Consider the following 19,081-nt stretch of genomic DNA (forward strand, 5'->3'; position numbering starts at 1 on the left):
CATATTTTAAAAATACAATAATTTATAAAAAATGTTCAGGTATTTTAAATTGTCACCTAACATTTTTCATGACTGTGATATTCTAGCCTACAATGTACCAAATGTTTTGCTTCTCTGTTGTTAGACATTTAGCTTTTTTTTTCCCCCCCTTTAGAAATCTTTTAAAGTTAGAAATGCTTTTTTGTTATTCAGGCTTATCCAGACTCTGCAAGAAGAGACTGGGTTCGAGAGTGGCCTGGACAAGTTGTACTTTGTGTTTCTCAAATGTTCTGGACTTCTGAGACACAGGAAGTTATAAGTGATGGGACAAAGGTAAAGAATTATTTGACTTTAAGTAACATTCTTTTCTATATGCTATGTTTCTAATTAGCTTATCTGTTATTTTTAAAGCAAATCTTCCCCTGAATTTCTGTATGTAGCATTAAAATTATATAATTACTAGTGGCCCGGTGCACAAAATTTGTGCATGGGAGGTGGTGTCCCTCAGCCCAGCCTTCACCCTCTCCAATCTGGCACCCCTCGGGGGATGTCTGACTGCCAGTTTAGGCCCGATCCCTGCAGGTTCGGGCCTAAACTGGCAGTCGGACATCCCTCTCACAATGCGGGACCACTGGCTCCTAACCTGCCTGCCTGATTGCCCCTAACTCCTTCTGCCTGCCAGCCTGATTGCCCCCTAACTGCTCCCCTGCCAGCCTGATTGATGCCTAACTGCTCCCCTGCTGGCCCAATTGCCCCCAACTGCCCTCCCCTGCTGCGACCCACCTCCTTCACGCGAGGCGGTGAAGACGCTGGGACTGGCCTCCTCCATGCCGCACGGAGTTGTGGGATCCCCAGGCCTCACCACACGGAGTGTCTGCTGGGCCCTGCCTCCGCTGTGTGTGTGGCCATCTTATGGCAGCCATCTTGTGGCGACGTCGCGCACGAGGGCCACCTAGGCTTTTATTAGTATAAATTTGAGAACTTATTATTATATTTTATACTAGGCTTACACAAAAATCACTCCATTCTATAATTCATTTCTCCATTGAGGTATATTATGAAGTCAGAATTGTTTTGTATAAGAGTAAATATATAAAACACGTATTTTAGGTGCTATATGACATTAGTTTAATTGCTTTTTTATTTTGTAGGGATTAAAGAAGTACTATAAGGAACTTCAGAATCAACTAAATGATATTGTAGGGCTGGTAAGAGGAAAACTATCAAAGCAGACCAGGACTACTCTGGGCGCTTTGGTTACCATTGATGTCCATGCTAGAGATGTGGTCATGGACATGATTGATGTGGGTATGTGACTTTTTTCTTTAATGTTAAAGATAAAATATCAATAACTTCTAGCAACAAAGACTTATACTATATGTATACTACAGAATTTATTTTATATGATATTTTCTACGCATTGGAAAACATGAATTGTTTTAATATTTGCTATTATAAAAGATGATAAAATACCTATTTTTCAAATTATTTCTATTTTAGGATCATGTATCTTGTTTCACTGTATTCTTTTTAGGTGTCTCACATGATACAGATTTCCAGTGGCTTGCTCAGCTTCGATATTATTGGGAATATGAGAATGCTCGAGTTCGCATCATTAATTGCAATGTTAAATATGCTTATGAATATCTTGGCAACTCACCTCGACTTGTCATTACTCCTCTAACTGACAGATGTTACAGAACATTGGTATGCATTTAAATTATTTTAATTCACACATTAAAATTTACTTTTTGGTGTCATATTTTTTTGTCCAAATTTAACATGGCTCTCCTCATTTTATTCTCTTATTGGTGATAGTTGAATACAGCTATTCCTTTCTAATTCCAAATTTCTTTTATGTGAAATTATCATAATGAATATTTAATTCTAGGTGCTTTTGTAGAATACAAGCATGTTTGAATTCTAATGTTTGAAAATCATGAGTCACTTCCATTGGGGATAATTAGAGAAAGGAAAATACTGAAGATTTTAAAGAGAAAAATCAAAGCTTTGGAAAACAGTATCAGTTTTTGCAGTGGAGTTCTGGGAGAGATGACAGGAAGATGAGGAAAGTACAGTTGCGCCTTAGAACTCCAAGTTAGGAGGGAGAGACCTGAAACGTAGGGAGTTGGCCCTGAGGTCTATGTTTGGTGGGAAGGTATGGAAGATAGAGCTATGACTATTAAAATAGAAACATTAGGATTAGGATTGCCAGATGAAATACAGGACTCCCAGATAAATTTGAATTTTAAATAAACACCAAACACATTTTTAGTATAAATAAGTCCTAAATATTGTATGGGACATATTTATTCATTGTTTATCAGAAATTAAAATTTAACTGGGCATCCTATATTTAAATTTACTAAATTTCACAACCCAATCTGGAAACTGAGGAGGAACATCAAGAAACAAGTAAAGTAAGTAAAATTAAAGTGTCTTTGATTTGAGCTCTCTAGAAGCAGAGATGAAATGACAATTGTTGGGCAAATGATTTACTAGAGAATGCTCTTAGTACAAATCTGTAAGGAGGTGAGGAAGACAGGGGAAAGCTAAGGAAAGATGTGATTTCATTGGATATATATCCTTAGCCTGATCTCACAGGGAGTTTTGGAGCATGAATTGCGTCACAAAGGTACCACACTTTAAGGCAAAGGGGCTGGCTTTTATATTCCTTTATAGCCATTGACTGTGGGTCATCCTTAGGATTAGGGGTGTAAGTGAGCTATCAGTATTTGCCAGTGAGGTAGCTTCTATTAGTTGAGAGCAATTTTCAGGAGAAAAGAACAGGTGGAGCTATTTGTAGCTGACACTTTAGCAGGTGGGGGAGGAATGCAATGGTCAGTAAAGGGAATCTGGGTATATTAGTGCATCCTATCTAATAAAAGAGAAACATGCAAATTGACTGTACCTCCACTACGGCCCACAAGCCACGCCCATAAGCCAATCAGGAGCGAATATGCAAACAACCTAACCAAGATGGCGGTTAATTTGCATATCCAGGCGCAGAGCGAAGAATGAAGACAGCATAGAAGGAAGCCAAGCGCTGCAGAAGGGAGCGAAGCTGCAGAGAAGCAAGTGGGCCAGCGGAGACTGGAGGGAAGCAGGCAGGGGTGCGGAGAAGGGAGGGAAGCAGGCGGGGCAGCGGAGACCACTGCAGGAAGCCCTACTGCAGGAATCTTCCTGCAACGGGCCTCTAGTCTACAATAAAATGTTTCACCAAATCCTCTCATTTCTCAAGAAGCTACCTGAGGGCAGATACCATGTCTGTCTTGGTTTCTACTCTAGTGTGAACAAGTACATAATTACTCTTTAAATATTTGTTGAGTAAATGAATCTCAAGCTTCCAAGTCCTATCTGGGACCTCAGAGACATCAAAAGCTGTGAATACTCGTAAGGTGGAAGTTGTAAAATCAAAGGCACATTAAGCACTTGTATACAACACTAGAATGAAAAACAAAAAAAGTCTCCTAGGATATGTATTATCTATATACTAGTGACCCAGTGCACAGATTCATGCACATTGAAAGGCAATTAATTGGAAGGTGGCCGACAGGGCAGGACTGGGCGAGATGGGCCAGACACTCCCTGGAGCCAACCTCCCACAGTCCCTCCCCTGCTGGCCACACCAAGAGGGTGCTGTGGCTCAAAGGGTGTCTGCAGAGTCAGTGTAAGGTCCCTCTGGCAGGTGGGGTCCCGGCCTGGCCTGCAGGGATCCGGCTGAAACCGGCTCTCCGACATCCCCCAAGGGGTCCAGGAGTGCGAGAGGGCACTCTACAAAGTTGCTGTCGTACAGGGTGTGGGACGCAAATGCAAGTGTGCAGTAAACCAGATTTAGGGCCGACAGTGCCTCCGCAACAACATAACCCATGGCCAAAGGTGGAATTGCGTGGCCCTGCAAGGAATTGGGCTTCCTCCTCTCTGGGTGCATCACCTGAGAACCGCTGCTGCCAAGTCACTGCAGCTCGGCAGCTCCTGCATTGAGCGTCAGCCCCCTGGTGGTCAGTGTGCGTCAAAGTGACTGGTTGGATGGGCAGAGGGACACTTAGCATATTAGCCTTTTATATATCTACTAGAGACCTGGTGCATGAATTTGTGCATGGGTGGGGTCTGGCTGGCCCACCCTGATGGGGGCCCATTGGGCCAGGCTGGCGGCGGGGAGGAGCCTTGGGCAGTTGGCCAGCTGGCCCCACCCCCAATCAGGGTGTTGGGAGCCGATCGGGGGGCCGGGGCAGCTGGCGGGGGTGAGGGGTGGTGATCAGGGCCTGGATCAGGATGGTTGGGTGCTGCAGTGTGCATTATAGCCACCGGTCGTTCTGGTTGTTCTGGTTGTTCCACTGTTCCAGTCGCTAGGCTTTTATATATATCCACATAGATACATATAAAAGCCTAAGCAACTGTTCGACCATTCGACCAGTAGCTATGATGCACACTGACCACCAAGGGGCAGATGCTCAACACACAGGCATGGAAACATGGAACAGACTGGTGAATCGCAGAGGGAAGGTGGGAGGGGGGAGTGTGGGAAGAGATTAAGCGAAAATCTTATATGCATACTAGAGGCTCAGTGCACAGGTTCTTGCACCAGTGGGGTCCTTTGGCCTGTGGAGATTGGGCCAAAACCAGCTCTCCAACATTCCCCGAGGGGTTCCAGATTGCGAGAGGGCGCGGGCCAGGGTGAGGGACCCCACTGGTGCATGAATCTGTGTACCAGGCCTCTAATATAGATATAAAAGGCTAAGTGTCCATCCAACTGGTAGCTATGATCACACTGACCACCAGGGGGAAGACGCTCAACACAGAAGCTGCCATGACACGCACTGGCCATTAAAAATTAAACAGTACCATGGACCTGTTGCAAACAAACCAACACTCGGCTTCCCCCAAGTGGGACACAGGCCCTGCCACCACCCCGGAGCAACACCCCACCAAATTGCAGCCAACGCTGCTAAGACCCCCTGGCACAAAATGCGGCCCATAGCCCAGCCCAGCCTGAAAACGGTCACTGTGGGTGCCAGGTAATGATGTCATGTAGCAACACCCGGCTTCCTCTCCCTAGCGACTAGCCTCCTTGCAGTTTCTTCAGCCCAGCAACACGACTTGCTTTATAGCCAGGTACAAACATTTCACAGTTCAACCAAATGTTTGTGAAATGTTTTCCTGTGCTTCATCTCATTTGATCTTCACAGAAGTCCTGGAGTAGGTACTTAGGAGACACAGTAGAATTCTGTTTTCTTTTCATTAGCTGGAAAAACGGAGACTTGGAAAGTTTAGGAACTTTACCTGACTGAAAAGAAGTAAGAAACGGTGGACCTTGAAAATGACTTCAGGTTTTCTCACTGTGCAAAATATAGTCAAACACTGCTACAGTTAAATATTTTACCCTTTGTTCTCCCTGCATGATCTACAATAATAATCTGCTTCATGTTGATATTGACTGCTGTGTTGCTGACACTTACCTGAAAGAGAAGTTGGGGTGCTTCACTGGGCTGGAAAAAGTTTAGCTAAATCAGAAAGCAGGTCTAATTAAGCAAGTTTATTCTCTGTATATAAAAGGCTAAGTTGACTTGTGCATGCGCAATACATATAAAGCTCTTGCTGGAGCCAATTGCACGCGTGTATTTTGATCTGTCATTGTTGATCGTGAATTTGCTTGACACTTGTATTACAGAAAAAGAGTGAATAGCAATATTAAAATATTTATTCTAAATAATTTTCTTTCAATGTGCATGAATCCATGCACCAGGACACTAGTCCATAATAGAAGGAACATACTTGTAAGCATTTTCTTGAAATTGTAAAGGGAGAGGTTTCTAGCAATCAAATGAATGGACATTAACAATGTAGCATTTATCATAAATTTAAGATAGATAAAATATCATTGATACTGCCTTTATTTAGATGTCCATTGTTTTATTTTAGTAAATGTAAAAATACTATTTTATAGGTTTATTTATTTTTAAAATAGTCTTTTAAAAGAGCAGTTTTAAGTTCTCAAGAAAATTAAGTAGAAAGTACAGGAGTTCCAATAAACCTCCTGCCTCCCCATATGTACAACCATGTGTCCCTTAACTTTATTTCACCTAAAAAGGAGTTAAGTTTTATAAACTCTCATATTAGTTTTTATGAAACAAACTTCATAGTTAGGGAGTTGACTGTAATCTATGTGCTTCTAAAAATGTTCAGCCACTGTTCCAGTCATTGTGGAAACCCAGAAAGCATTCAGATACAGCTGATGTTGCGGTTATTGAACTTAAAGACTAAGTGAAAGGAAAAAATCTACATAATAAACTGAAAGGCAAGGTAGAAAGCAATACTACTGGTAAGAGAAGTACAGAATAGTGTTATGGGAATAGAGAACATACCAAGAGTATCAGGATCAATAGCCAGGGTGAATCATAGATAAAATTATATAATAAGTCATATGTTTCTCTTCCAAATGATGGGCCCCCATTCATAACACCCACTTTCAGATATGTACTCTCTTTGAGGCTAGCCAAGAGATTGTCATTAGGGAACTCTATAATCATCTCCACAGCCACTTCTAATTAAACCTTTCTGACCAAATTGTAACACCTCAAGGCTAGATTTTCTTTGTTTTTAAAGGCAAATGGAATACTGTACATGTAAAGTATTAAAGGATAAGGAGATTTTGATACATTTTCACTTTTTTGAACTCCATAAACTGCTTATTTTTTGTACAGCTAGAAAATTGTGTGCTAAAAATTAACTGAAAAATATAATTGTATTACTGCCTCTCTGAAGTTACAACTAAAACTAAATCCATTTTGGAAGTGATTATCTGTGTTGTTGTTTTCGGTTAAGCATGGATTTCTTTTCACATAAATGTTTCTTTTCAGATAGGTGCCTTCTATTTAAATCTTGGAGGTGCTCCAGAAGGGCCAGCAGGCACAGGAAAAACGGAAACCACCAAGGACTTGGCTAAAGCTCTTGCTGTACAGTGTGTGGTGTTCAACTGTTCAGATGGGTTAGATTATCTAGCAATGGGAAAGGTAAGGTTACATTTTAAATGTTACCAACTTACAGCTAGGGCTAACTGGATAAACTGAAGCAAACTTAGTTAAACATTATTTGAATGTAGTTTAAGCATTACTTGAACATTGGGTTTATATCCTTGGGCTTTTATTGACCTTAATTTTCAGTTTTGACTTAAAAGCTTAAATATTTGTTTTAACAAGTGATGCCTTTTCCTAAGAAAAATTATCTCCTTTTTTCTGGTCCTTAGTTTTTTAAAGGATTGGCTTCTTCTGGTGCTTGGGCTTGCTTTGATGAATTTAATCGAATTGAGTTGGAAGTGTTGTCAGTGGTAGCTCAACAGATCCTTTGCATTCAGAGAGCCATTCAACAGAAGCTGGATGTGTTTGTTTTTGAAGGGACAGAACTTAAACTCAATCCCAACTGTTTCGTAGCTATTACCATGAATCCTGGCTATGCAGGACGTTCTGAATTGCCAGACAATCTTAAGGTAATATTTTTTAAGAATGTAAATTTGTTAATCAAAAGTAACAGCATAACCCACTCAAAAGGTATGTTTTCTCACATGTTTTTGTAATTTCTTTTTCTATTTTCTGCATGGTAAACCTCCAAAAACTCTTTTAGGTGCCTAAAAAAAATTAAAGGGCACAAAACTATTAAAGTGCTAGTGAAAAATTACAGAGTTAATGAAAAGGTGCTGCATTGGGGGAATAAACTTGAATATCAACACATTATCTTTGGGTGCTTATGCTTAGTATTAAGCATAAGTTTCCTTTATGTAAATAATATATTTCATTTATTATATACTTCAGGTTCTTTTTAGAACAGTGGCTATGATGGTTCCAAACTATGCCCTCATAGCAGAAATCTCCCTCTACTCCTATGGATTTTTGAATGCAAAACCTCTGTCTGTGAAGATAGTAATGACCTATAGGCTTTGCTCAGAGCAGCTTTCATCGCAATTTCATTATGACTATGGAATGCGAGCAGTGAAAGCCGTTTTGGTGGCTGCTGGAAACCTAAAACTAAAATTTCCAAATGAAAACGAAGATATACTTGTAAGTATTAAATACATACATTGTGAAAGAAAGCCTGAGTGAAAGATGATTTCTTTTAGTGTGGTTGATCAGGAACTACAAATAGGCAAAAAAGAGAGTTCTTTCTTTGAGCCTTTTTATAAGAGGTTGAAATGATAGTTTAGGGGTTATGTTATTCATTATACTTTATGTAAATGCAAGGACCTTTTGGCTCGATAAGCATAGTGTTGGCTTTTCAGTATGGGGATTCCATGGAACAATGTAAAATAAACTCTGACTTTGGACATGGGGGAGGAGAGGGCAAATACTGGCAATTAACTTAATATTGCACTTTTTGGATGCTTTTAGCTTCTTCGATCAATTAAAGATGTAAATGAACCAAAGTTCTTATCATATGATATACCCTTATTTAATGGAATAACTAGTGACTTATTTCCTGGCATTAAACTTCCTGAAGCTGACTATCATGTAAGTAAACCTCTGAGAATTAACTTACTCTGCAAACAAATTTATCTGATGACTTAATAGTTTACAAGGTTTTATTAAATGGGTGAAATCATTCTGTTTGGAGGATAAACCCCTATTTTGGTCACCTTAATATGAAAATGAGTAAATTTTACTAGTACCTTCTGTTATATGATACTAGGGTTAACAAGGTTCAGGTCAAAGATAATGATTATTGCAAGAGAATAAGTATTTTATTTTCTATCTTGTGATTTCTAATACTTACTACTATGTATACTATAATATTATTGTATACTTCAGCTGATAAAAAAATATGCTAAGCTGAAAGTGGTAAAACATCTTACAGTTAACAAGGATTTGTTTCTCAAATTTAAATAATATGCTTGCTCTTTTTTTAAAAAAGGAAACAAACTATGTATATTTCCAATTCCATTTAAATTATAGACATTATAGGAGGCGTACACACACACACACACACACACACACACACACACACACACTCACACACTAGAGGCCCGGTGCACGAAATTTCACACACTGGGGGGATCCCTCAGCCCAGCCTGTGCCCTCTCACAGTCTGGGACCCCTTGCTCCTTACTGCCTGCCTGCAGCGGAGGCGGGAGAGGCTCCTGCCACCACTGCTGCGCTCGCCAGCCATGAGCCCAGCTTCTGGCTGAGTGGCGCTCCCCCTGTGGGAGTGCACTGACCACCAGGGGGAAGCTCCTGCGTTCAGCGTCTGCCCCCTGGTGGTCAGTGCGTATCATAGCAACTGGTCGTTCCGCCATTCGGTCGATTTGCATATTAAGATTTTATTATATAGGATATCTATATGCTATTTACAGCTGTTACATAATATAAAGTAAAACAAATTAATTACAAATAAAACAATCTCAATTTAATGAGATGGATGATTTATGGCTAAAACTAAACTGTTACATTATGGTAGTTTCTATGGTAAAATATACAGTGAAGATTGATTTGAGTTCTACTTTAATCATAAACTACTTTATATCATATGATGATTCAACTCTTATACCCCTTCTCTCTATTGATATTACTGTGAAATCTTTTTTTTGTTTGTTTGAGCTTTTATATCATTAAGTTATCACTTGACTTAACGCATTATTTACTTTTTGCCTCCTTTTGTTTTTAATCTTCAAACTCAAATACTAATATATGTCCTATGACAGTATCAGATTATGGTGATTCTAGGGTATTTTTCACAACCAACAACCAATTTTCTGATTCTCTGGACACCAGCTGGGTGTTCAACAATTCAATTCTGTCACTAACTACCTGGAATTAGTGTCAGATTCCAGATTGGGGCTTGGTCCTATAAAACTATCCCTCACTTCTAATAGCAGTCTCAAGTTCTAGGTCACTGTACTTCAGGGGTTTCCCCGACCACCTCCCGCCTCCCAGGTTTGATAATTTGCTAGAACAGCTCACAAAACTCAGAAGCACGGTTTATTTAATTTACTGGTTTTTATAAAGGATACAACTCAAGGCAAGGTATGGGAAAGTGGCAGCGGTGGAGTTTCCACACCTTGCAACTTGGTGTGTTCACCAAACCAAAAGCTCCCTGAATCTCATTCAGAGTTTTTGTAGAGCTCCATCTTCAGCCCTCTCCTTCTCCTTCCTCAAAGGTTGATAGGTAGAGATGAAAGTCCAGCCCTCTAATCAATGGGTCTTTCTGGTGACTAGTTGCGTACTGAGGCTATCTAGTGTCCTTAACCTAAGTAAACTCAGGTGTGATTGAAAAGGGCTCATTGTGAATAACAAAAGACTCAAGAAATTCCAAGGGTTTTAAGAGCTCTGTGCCACGTGAGGGTGGGGGGGGGTGGGGGGGGTGGAGGTGTCAAAGACCATATATATTTTTGTATTATACCATAGATAATTATCAAGATGATTCAGGATATGCTAATATGATTTTTAGAAATAAAAATCTTACCATTCTCTTGGAGAGTTCTTGCATTCCCGTGAATACAGAAATAGACTCATGAATCCATAGATTCCAGTTTGAAAAATACTACTAGGACTTCAATAGTAAAACTGGATGTTTGGGAGTGTTTCATTACCTGGACTAACAGATTTCTGATATGCTTTTGATTACAAACAAATGGACAGATTAAATTTCGAGACAGTGTAATTACCATTCCTGATGATATATTATGTAAAATCAAGACATTAAATTGAGTAAACATTGTCATGCTAAGAAAGGGAAGGCAGTGGTCTGTTCAATAGAAAACAGCAAGTAGGTGGTCTGCATGACAGTACTCTGTAGTGAAGGTACATTCCAAACATGTATAGCATATAAATGAGTTTAAAGAACTGTTTTGCAATCCATAATCCTTAGTTTTTCACCAAATTCAGGAAATGCAGTTTTATATAACCTGGAACTGAATTAACTGCTATTATTGTGTGCCTTAATAAATGAATGGTAGTTAAGTAGGATTGTTCACAATGGGATATACACACATACATCATATCATTCTTAGACTTAAGCTACTGAAGCTGGAGGGATTAGGTTATATATGATAAAATCAAATGAACTTGACTTCTAGTCATTGTGAACCTAAGCTCATAGGAGGAATGTTGGAAATTTTGACACTCTTTGAGATAAATAGGCATATAATGCCCACTTGAAATCTTACTAAAGTAAAGGAATAATTTAAGTATAGACTTAGAAACTGAGGTGATGATGCTTTTATTGTATTTGTGATGATGGTACATTTGATTGAAGCAGCTTGAATCTTGTATAAGTGTAAAGTTGTGTGTTTTTTATATTGCATTGTATTTTTTGTTGCTATTATAAAAGAAGACAGAACAAATGGAAATGTTTTATGATGCTTCATGGCCATTGCTTTTTGTCTTTCAAAGTTCCCTTGTGCAGGCCAATGCTCTAACCACTGAGCAACGCCAGCCAGAGCCTAACTAAGTCAGAGTTTTGTTGCAGAGTTGTTGAGCTTCAGTTTATCTCTAGTTTCAAATGTCTTTAAGAGTGAGAATTGTCCTGTATTATAGGGCCCTCCCTCTAGCAGAATTTTGGGATATACATCCCAAGACTAAGGAAATTTCTCTCTGTATGTGCCTTATTCAGCAAAAGCAGAGAAAAAGCTTTGTACTTGAGGCCCTTCCAGATTAAAATCTGTCACATATGACCACTTAAATCTCTGTTGGTTTCTCCTTACTTCAGCAAAGTCCCTATGCCTATAGCAGATCCAATCCACTAACATCTATGTTCACACTTAAAAAATGCTCTCAGGGGCAAAATTAGTTGTTGAGATGTATTCACCTAAGAAAGGCTCATTCCTTTCTGAAATTTAATTCTTTTAGACTTATTTGTATTCAAAGTGCTCCTGTATCTTCAAATACTTATGGATTTTTTTTTTAGCTTCTCTGTTTATTTCTAGTTAGTACAGTATAAAGAATTATTTGGCATGTTCTTCTATAGCCTATCCAAAAGTAAAATTCTGGAAAACACTATTAAAAGGAATTGTGTCATGTAGCATATACCCAGTGCTATGGTGCTATCCTATATAATAAAAGGGTAATATGCAAACTGACCCTAATGGCGGAACAACCAGGAACAACTGGTCACTATGATGCACACTGACCACCAGGGGCAGATGCTCAACATAGGAGCTGCCCCCGATGGTCAGTGCCCTTCTGCAGGGGGAGCTCTGCTCAGCCACAAGCCGGGCTGACGGCTGCCAGCACAGCGGAGGTGGCGGGAGGCTCTCCTGCCTCCTCCGCAGTGCTAAGGATGTCCGACTGCAGCTTAGGCCTGCTCCCTAAACTGGCAGGTGGACATCCCCCAAGGGCTCCCAGGCTGTCAGAGGGATGTCTGACTGCCAACTTAGGCCCAATCCCCCGGGGAGCAGGCCTAAGCTGGCAGGTGGACATTCCCCGAGGGGTCCTGGACTGAGAGAGGGTGCAGGCTGGGCTGAGGGACCACCCCCTGGAGTGCACGAATTTTCGTGCACCAGGCTTCTAGTATCTTTAATAACTTCTAATGGGGAATACTGATAATTTTAAAGTATTTTAATTCTGTCCCTCCTTTCAATTAAAAAAATAAAACTTTAAGAAATAATTTATCAATATAAGAAGATAGTTTTCTTATTTGTAAATAAAAGGTCTACATTTATATGATAAGTATGACATGATTTATAGTGTAATACCATATTATAGAAATGCATTCCATTTTTCTTTTATTTTAGGAATTTTTGGAATGTGCTCATGAAGTCTGCAAAGTACACAATCTTCAGCCTGTGAAATTTTTTATAGAAAAAATGATTCAGACATATGAAATGATGATTGTTAGACATGGGTAAGATTATAGATTAACACTGTCTGCCAGTGTTAGATGTTATTTTTAAATTAGGCTATTAAAACAACTAAATTTGTGTATCAAAAGACTCAGCAAACTTCATATGCTAGGTGGCTAGGGAGGAAACATCTTCCACCTCCTAATCCTATACCAGTGGCTTAAAAACAAAAGTTTATTTCTTTCTCATGCTTCATGACCAACAAGGATTGGTAAGGCTCATTCAGTAATAATAGCACTAATGATCAACACAACTTTCCCTTTTGATCTTCAAATATATTATTCAATCTCCTTCATAAAATACACTCTTTCCTTCTCAAGGAGACAACCTAAAAGTTCCAGTCAATCAATGAACCAGACTCAAAGTTCAGGATATCTAGATGATGCATGATAGTTTCTGTATCAAATTTGGAAGTTGTTCTTCTTGATCCAGAGACCTAGGAACTAGAAAGACAAGTTATTTGCCCTTCACACACCCAATATTGTAGAAGTGGGTTTACCAGAACAGGATTATTAGGGCAAACACTCTCCTTCAGAAGTAGAAGAATAGGAGACAAATAGGAGATACAGCCAACACTGACCGGTAGCAATTCTGAAACCCAGGTGGGCATATTTTTTCTTTAGACAGCCTCCCCCACCAATTGTATAAACTTAAAACTCCATAAAACCTGGTTCCATATTTGCTTTATTCTCCCTGTGAGAGGCTTTCCAGTTAACTGTTTTCTGTGGACCTTGGTTCAACCTTCTGAGAGGTCTTTTCATCTCTATTTTCTTTCCTGGTCACATATGAAGTTGACAATAGAGAAAATGTCCTTGGAGTTGAGAAATGTTTTCAGCCTGCTTCCCGCCTATAGAAAGTTGAGGTCTCAAAGATCATTATTATTTTAAAGGCAGGATTTTTTTTAAGAAACAACCTTTGTATTATGTAATTTTTCAAACAAGCAAAAATAGAGGTAATACTAATACAATCAACCCTCATGCATCCAATACCCCAGGATCTTTTTTTTTTTCACCTGAGGATATGTTTATTGATTTTAGAGAGAGAGGAAGGAAGAAGTTGCTTCCTGTATTTGTCCCGAAGGGGATCGAACCCACAACCTAGGTATATGCCCTGACTGGGATCAAACCCGAAACCTTTTGGTGTATGGGACGACACTCCAACCAACTGAGCCAACTGGCCAGGACCCCCAAGGATCATTTTTAAGTCTTGAATATTCACATGTGTTTTAGCCTAGACTCATGGTTTCTTTGTCAGTAAACTCTCAAAAACAATAAGCTTTTTACCTGCTGGTAAAAAGGCAGCTCTATGTACCAGTAGCCACAACTACAGTCCTTATTAAGTTATATGTTTCTGAACTTCCTTTTAGTATCCTTAAACCTATCAAGCTTAATACAGAGGATCACATTCTTAATCTGTTTTCCCAGAACTGTTTTATCCTCCTGAAATGATTACTGAGAACCATATTAATTTTTCATAGGTTTTAATAAAGTGATACAATGGCCCTAACTTTGATATGATACTTGATGCCAGGCTGAGTAGGTCTTTGTTGTTCATAGATTTTCTCAATTTATCTTTTTACCAATTGGGGATGAGAAAAAATTGCCTCTTTCAATCATGCAGGTTTCTTGAATTTCTGGACTCCTTCTATTCTCTTTCATTCTTGCTTGAAAACTGCCTATTTTTTGCTGGGCTTATTTCTTTATTGTGGTTCCTTGTTAAATGCAGCTATCAATGGCCATTATATAATACTAGAGGCCCGGTGCACGAAATTCGTGCATGGGGGTGTGTGTCCCTCAGCCCAGCCTGCACCCTCTCCAATTTGGGACCCCTCGAGGGATGTCCGACTGCCCGTTTAGGCCCAATTCTAAACGGGCAGTCGAACATTCCTCTCACAATCCAGGACTGCTGGCTCCCAACTGCTCGCCTGCCTGCCTTCCTGATTGCCCCTAACCGCTTCTGCCTGCCAGCCTGATCACCCCCTAACCACTCCCCTGCCAGCCTGATTGATGCCTAACTGCTCCCCTGCCAGCCTGTTTGCCCCTAACTGCCCTCCCCTGCAGGCCTGGTCACCCCTAACTGCCCTCCCCTGCAGGCCTGGTCACCCCTAACTGCCTTCCCCTGCAGGCCTGGTCACCCCCAACTGTGCTCCCCTGCAGGCCTGGGTCCACCCCAACTGCCCTTCCCTGAAGGCCCAGTCACCCCCAACTTCACTTCTCTGCCGGCCTGGTCACCCCTAACTGCCCTCCCCTGCAGGCTTGATCACCCCCAGCTGCCCTCCCTTGCAGGCCTGGTCCCTCCCAACTGCCTTCCCCTGCTGGCCATCTTGTGGCAGCCATCTTGTGTTCACATGGGGACAGCCATCTTTGACCACATGGGGGCAGCAATCTTGTGTGTTGTAGGGATGGTCAATTTGCATATTACTCTTTTATTAGATAGGATAGAGGCCTGGTGCACTGGTGGGGGCCGTCTGGTTTGCCCTGAAGGGTGTCCCAGATCAGGGTGGGGGTTCCCTTGGGGCGTGGGGCGGCCTGGGCGAGGGGCCTGTGGTGGTTTGTAGGCCAGCCACTCCCCACAGCGACCCAAGTGGAGGTCCTGGTATCTGGGATTTATTTATCTTCTACAATTGAAACTTTGTAGCCTTGAGCGGAGCCAAGCCTCCTGCTTGCTCCATGGCCACAGCCATTTTTGTTGGGATTTATTTATCTTCTATAATTGAAACTTTGTAGCTTTGAGTGGAGGCCTAGGCCAGCCAGGGTGTGCGGAAAGCTTGACTTCCTCCATTGCCGGGGGCAACTCAAGCCTCCTGCTCTCTCCAGCCTCGTGGCCGCCGCCATTTTTGTTGGGATTTATTTATCTTCTATAATTGAAACTTCTTAGCCTTGAGTGGAGGCCTGGGCCAGCTAGAGTGTGTGGAAAGCTTGGCTTCCTCCATTATCAGGGAAACCCAAGCCTCCTGCTCTCTCTGTGGCTGCAGCCATCTTGGTTGAGTTAATTTGCATACTTGTTCCTGATTGGCTGGTAGGCGTGGCTTGTTGGTATAGCAGAGGTATGGTCAATTTGCATATTGTTTTTTTTTAATATATTTTATTGATTTTTTTACAGAGAGGAAGGAAGAGGGATAGATAGAAACATCGATGAGAGAGAAACATCAATCAGCTGCCTCCTGCACACTCCCTACTGGGGATGTGCCCGCAACCAAGTTACATGCCCTTGACCGGAATCGAACCTGGGACCTTTCAGTCCGCAGGCCGACGCTCTATCCACTGAGCCAAACCGGTTTTGGCTGCATATTGTTCTTTTATTAGATAGGATTAATATTCTGTTTGCTGTCATTTTCTCTGAAAACTATAATTTTATTAGTTATACTATCTGTCTTCCAGTTAACCTCAAGAGATAAATTTACCAAATGTTTAATCGTTGCATAACATTAATTGACAATCTTTTAGCCTTTGATAACAGTTAATTTGCCACCCATGGCCTAGCCTCTAAGCTGATGCTACATATTTTAGTCTTTTTTATTATAGCAAGAACACCTTCCCCTCTTCTAGGATGGGCTAGGATTTTCTGTAGAAACAGTCATTACCCAAATTTTAGTGTCTTAAAAAACAAAGGTTTATTTCTTTTTTATGCTGTGTCCATCATAGGTTAACAGGGAGGTTGTACTCGTCATAATTATACAAGGTGCCAGGCTGTTGGAACAGCCACCATCTCTACATTGTAGGTCATGGCTGTGCTAGAGGGAAAAGAGAGAAGTCTGTAAGGTCCCTCTCTGGCAATTATCTATCCCATGCTAGGAAGTAACACACATCATTTCCACTTATTACTCCTTAGTCACCTGTTACTTCCACAGAAAGTGAGGAATCCCACTATGTGCAGGAGATTCGGAAGTATTTGGCCAAGAGCACTAATAATTACTATAGCAAGTGAAGACTTGAGGAAAGAGAATCTTTACTCCTCTCCTTAGAAGGACCCAAAACATTTTTAATTTATTTTAAGAGTATACAATTATTAAATTTTCATTTGAAGATGTTTATGATATTCTCTTTTGTAGATAATGGTATTAATGTAGAGAATTTGATTTAGAGATCAACCAGTTCAGAAGTTAAATGTATTTTCCTCATGTCTGAGAAAAATTCATATGATTTCAAAAATTATATGTAGTAATTAGGGTAAAATTTTACATACCACTATATAGGCAAATAATTTAATTGACTATTATTTTTAGAGTCATTGTATAATTACTTTTCTTCCTTAATAGTTTTATGTTAGTAGGAGAACCTTTTGCTGCTAAGACAGAAGTTCTGCATGTGCTGGCTGATACTCTAACTCTTATGCATGAACGTGGCTATGGAGAGGAAGAAAAGGTCACTTATAGGACTGTAAACCCCAAATCCATTACGATGGGCCAACTTTTTGGACAGTTTGACCCAGTATCTCATGAGGTAATGTATAGTATAAACATTCTCAACTTTTATTGACAATGCACATTAAACCAAGAGATTTGAAATGTTTTCATATAATCACTTTGTAGTTCTATATAGGAAGCTTTCCAATTTTTCCTTTTTTCCTTTTCAGTGGACTGATGGTATTGTGGCTAACACTTTTAGAGAATTTGCCTTATCAGAAACACCTGACCGGAAATGGGTTGTATTTGATGGTCCCATTGACACTTTGTGGATAGAGAGCATGAACACAGTATTGGATGATAATAAAAAGGTAAAATCATCATGATTAAAAACAAGACATGCATAATATGAATATAACTAACACTACTGAATTATAAACTTAAAAATGGTTAATATGATAACTTTAATGTATTTTTTACCACAATTTTAAAAAGCCAAAGCATGTTGTAAGTTCAACAACTAATCACCTAGGACTGTATATTTGAAATAACGGATGCAGAAAATTGCATAACTTTATAAATGATCTTTTCAATAAAAATTTTTTCAGTAAATTCTTTGCTTAATTTTTATAGAATAAAAGTATATTGTATTAAATTACTATTTTAGCAGGAAGGCATAGTAATGTAATAGTTGATAATAATTTGTAAAGTAATTATAGACCTATGGTTTCTTCAGAACTTTAATATTTTAGGAAAAAAGAAAAGGACTGTATTCTTTTTTGAAAACTAAAGCATCGAATGCTTTAGTGCTATATGTGGTATATTATCTTAGAATCTATAACATATACAAAAGAACTAGAAAGTGGAAGACTTCTAGTATCTATTTTAGTTGAGAGAGAACATACATACAGTATAAAACTTTAAGTTTCAATTCTATGTGTTTTTTTACATAAGTGTACCCTCACATTGTTACAGAAAACCAGAGAAGAACCAAGCAACACTTAGAGAGATGGAGTTACATTTATTATTATTATTATTATTATTATTATTATTATTATTATTATTTTGCATGGGCCCAGAGGACAATGTCTCTCAAATTCTGGGCCAAGTCACACAGGAAGTTTCCTGTATTTATACCTTTTTACCCTCTTTTGTCTCCCAAATATGGGGTTTTCTGTTCCCCTTTGCAAGTTCTTAAAGAGCCCCTATGTGCTGGGGCTTTGAGACCTCAACCAAAGGCTTGGCCTGGTGCCAGCACTGATAACTTCGTCCAGGGAAGGTTTAATGGCCTCTCTGAAATGGGAGTAGTCTTATTTTCCTTATTATTTAAGCAAGCAAGCATTTACAGAAACCAAAATAGCAGGGTTAAAATTTCAAACAGCAGTTTTTATATAAGATGAATGCTTCAACATAACTATCACCTAGGTAAAGAGGCCTAAAATTTCTTGTATCTTACAAAGTTAACTCATATTCCTTCCCAATCAGGAGCACCCCAGGAGCAATAACTATTCTGACTTCTACTGTGATCAGTTAGTTTCGCTGGTTCTTGAACTTCATGGAATGGAATTATACTCTTAAGTGTTTTCTTTCTTTAAGTCAGTATAGTATCTGTGATATTCATGTTGTTATAGTTCCATTTTATTTATTTGTTGTTTTTATGTCTGTGTTTATATTCTACTGTATGAATATACCACAACTTATTTTCATATTTACATGAAATTACTATACCACTAAACAAGCAAATTAATTTAATTAGCATTCAAACATATACTTCAATACTTTATCATAGGTGGTTGGTCATTTATTCATATTCTTTCTTTCATATATTTAGTCATATTGATTGAGCTAAGAGCGGGGGAGGAAACAGAGAAGATACAGTAATGATTCACAAGAGAGGGGTTAACCAGCAGAGACAAGTCTAAGAATTCATA

General features: G+C 39.6%; 2 protein-coding genes across 2 annotated transcripts in view; both read left to right on the forward strand.

Annotated features, from left to right (window-relative positions):
- DNASE1L3 (deoxyribonuclease 1L3) overlaps positions 1-19,081 on the forward strand; it is a 969,732-nt gene that overhangs the window by 658,958 nt on the left and 291,693 nt on the right. The window lies entirely within an intron of this gene.
- Positions 1-19,081, forward strand: part of DNAH12 (dynein axonemal heavy chain 12) — a gene marked incomplete at both ends in the record, with an annotated part of 228,478 nt that overhangs the window by 92,181 nt on the left and 117,216 nt on the right. The window contains 10 exon segments of the mRNA XM_080674339.1: positions 193-312; positions 1,131-1,287; positions 1,514-1,686; positions 6,840-6,992; positions 7,226-7,465; positions 7,788-8,033; positions 8,361-8,480; positions 12,698-12,807; positions 17,064-17,247; positions 17,381-17,521. Of these exon segments, the coding sequence (XP_080530465.1) occupies positions 193-312; positions 1,131-1,287; positions 1,514-1,686; positions 6,840-6,992; positions 7,226-7,465; positions 7,788-8,033; positions 8,361-8,480; positions 12,698-12,807; positions 17,064-17,247; positions 17,381-17,521 (1,644 nt within the window).

Source organism: Plecotus auritus (genome assembly GCF_963455305.1).
Source record: "Plecotus auritus genome assembly, chromosome: 6".
Classification (NCBI taxonomy): domain Eukaryota; kingdom Metazoa; phylum Chordata; class Mammalia; order Chiroptera; family Vespertilionidae; genus Plecotus; species Plecotus auritus.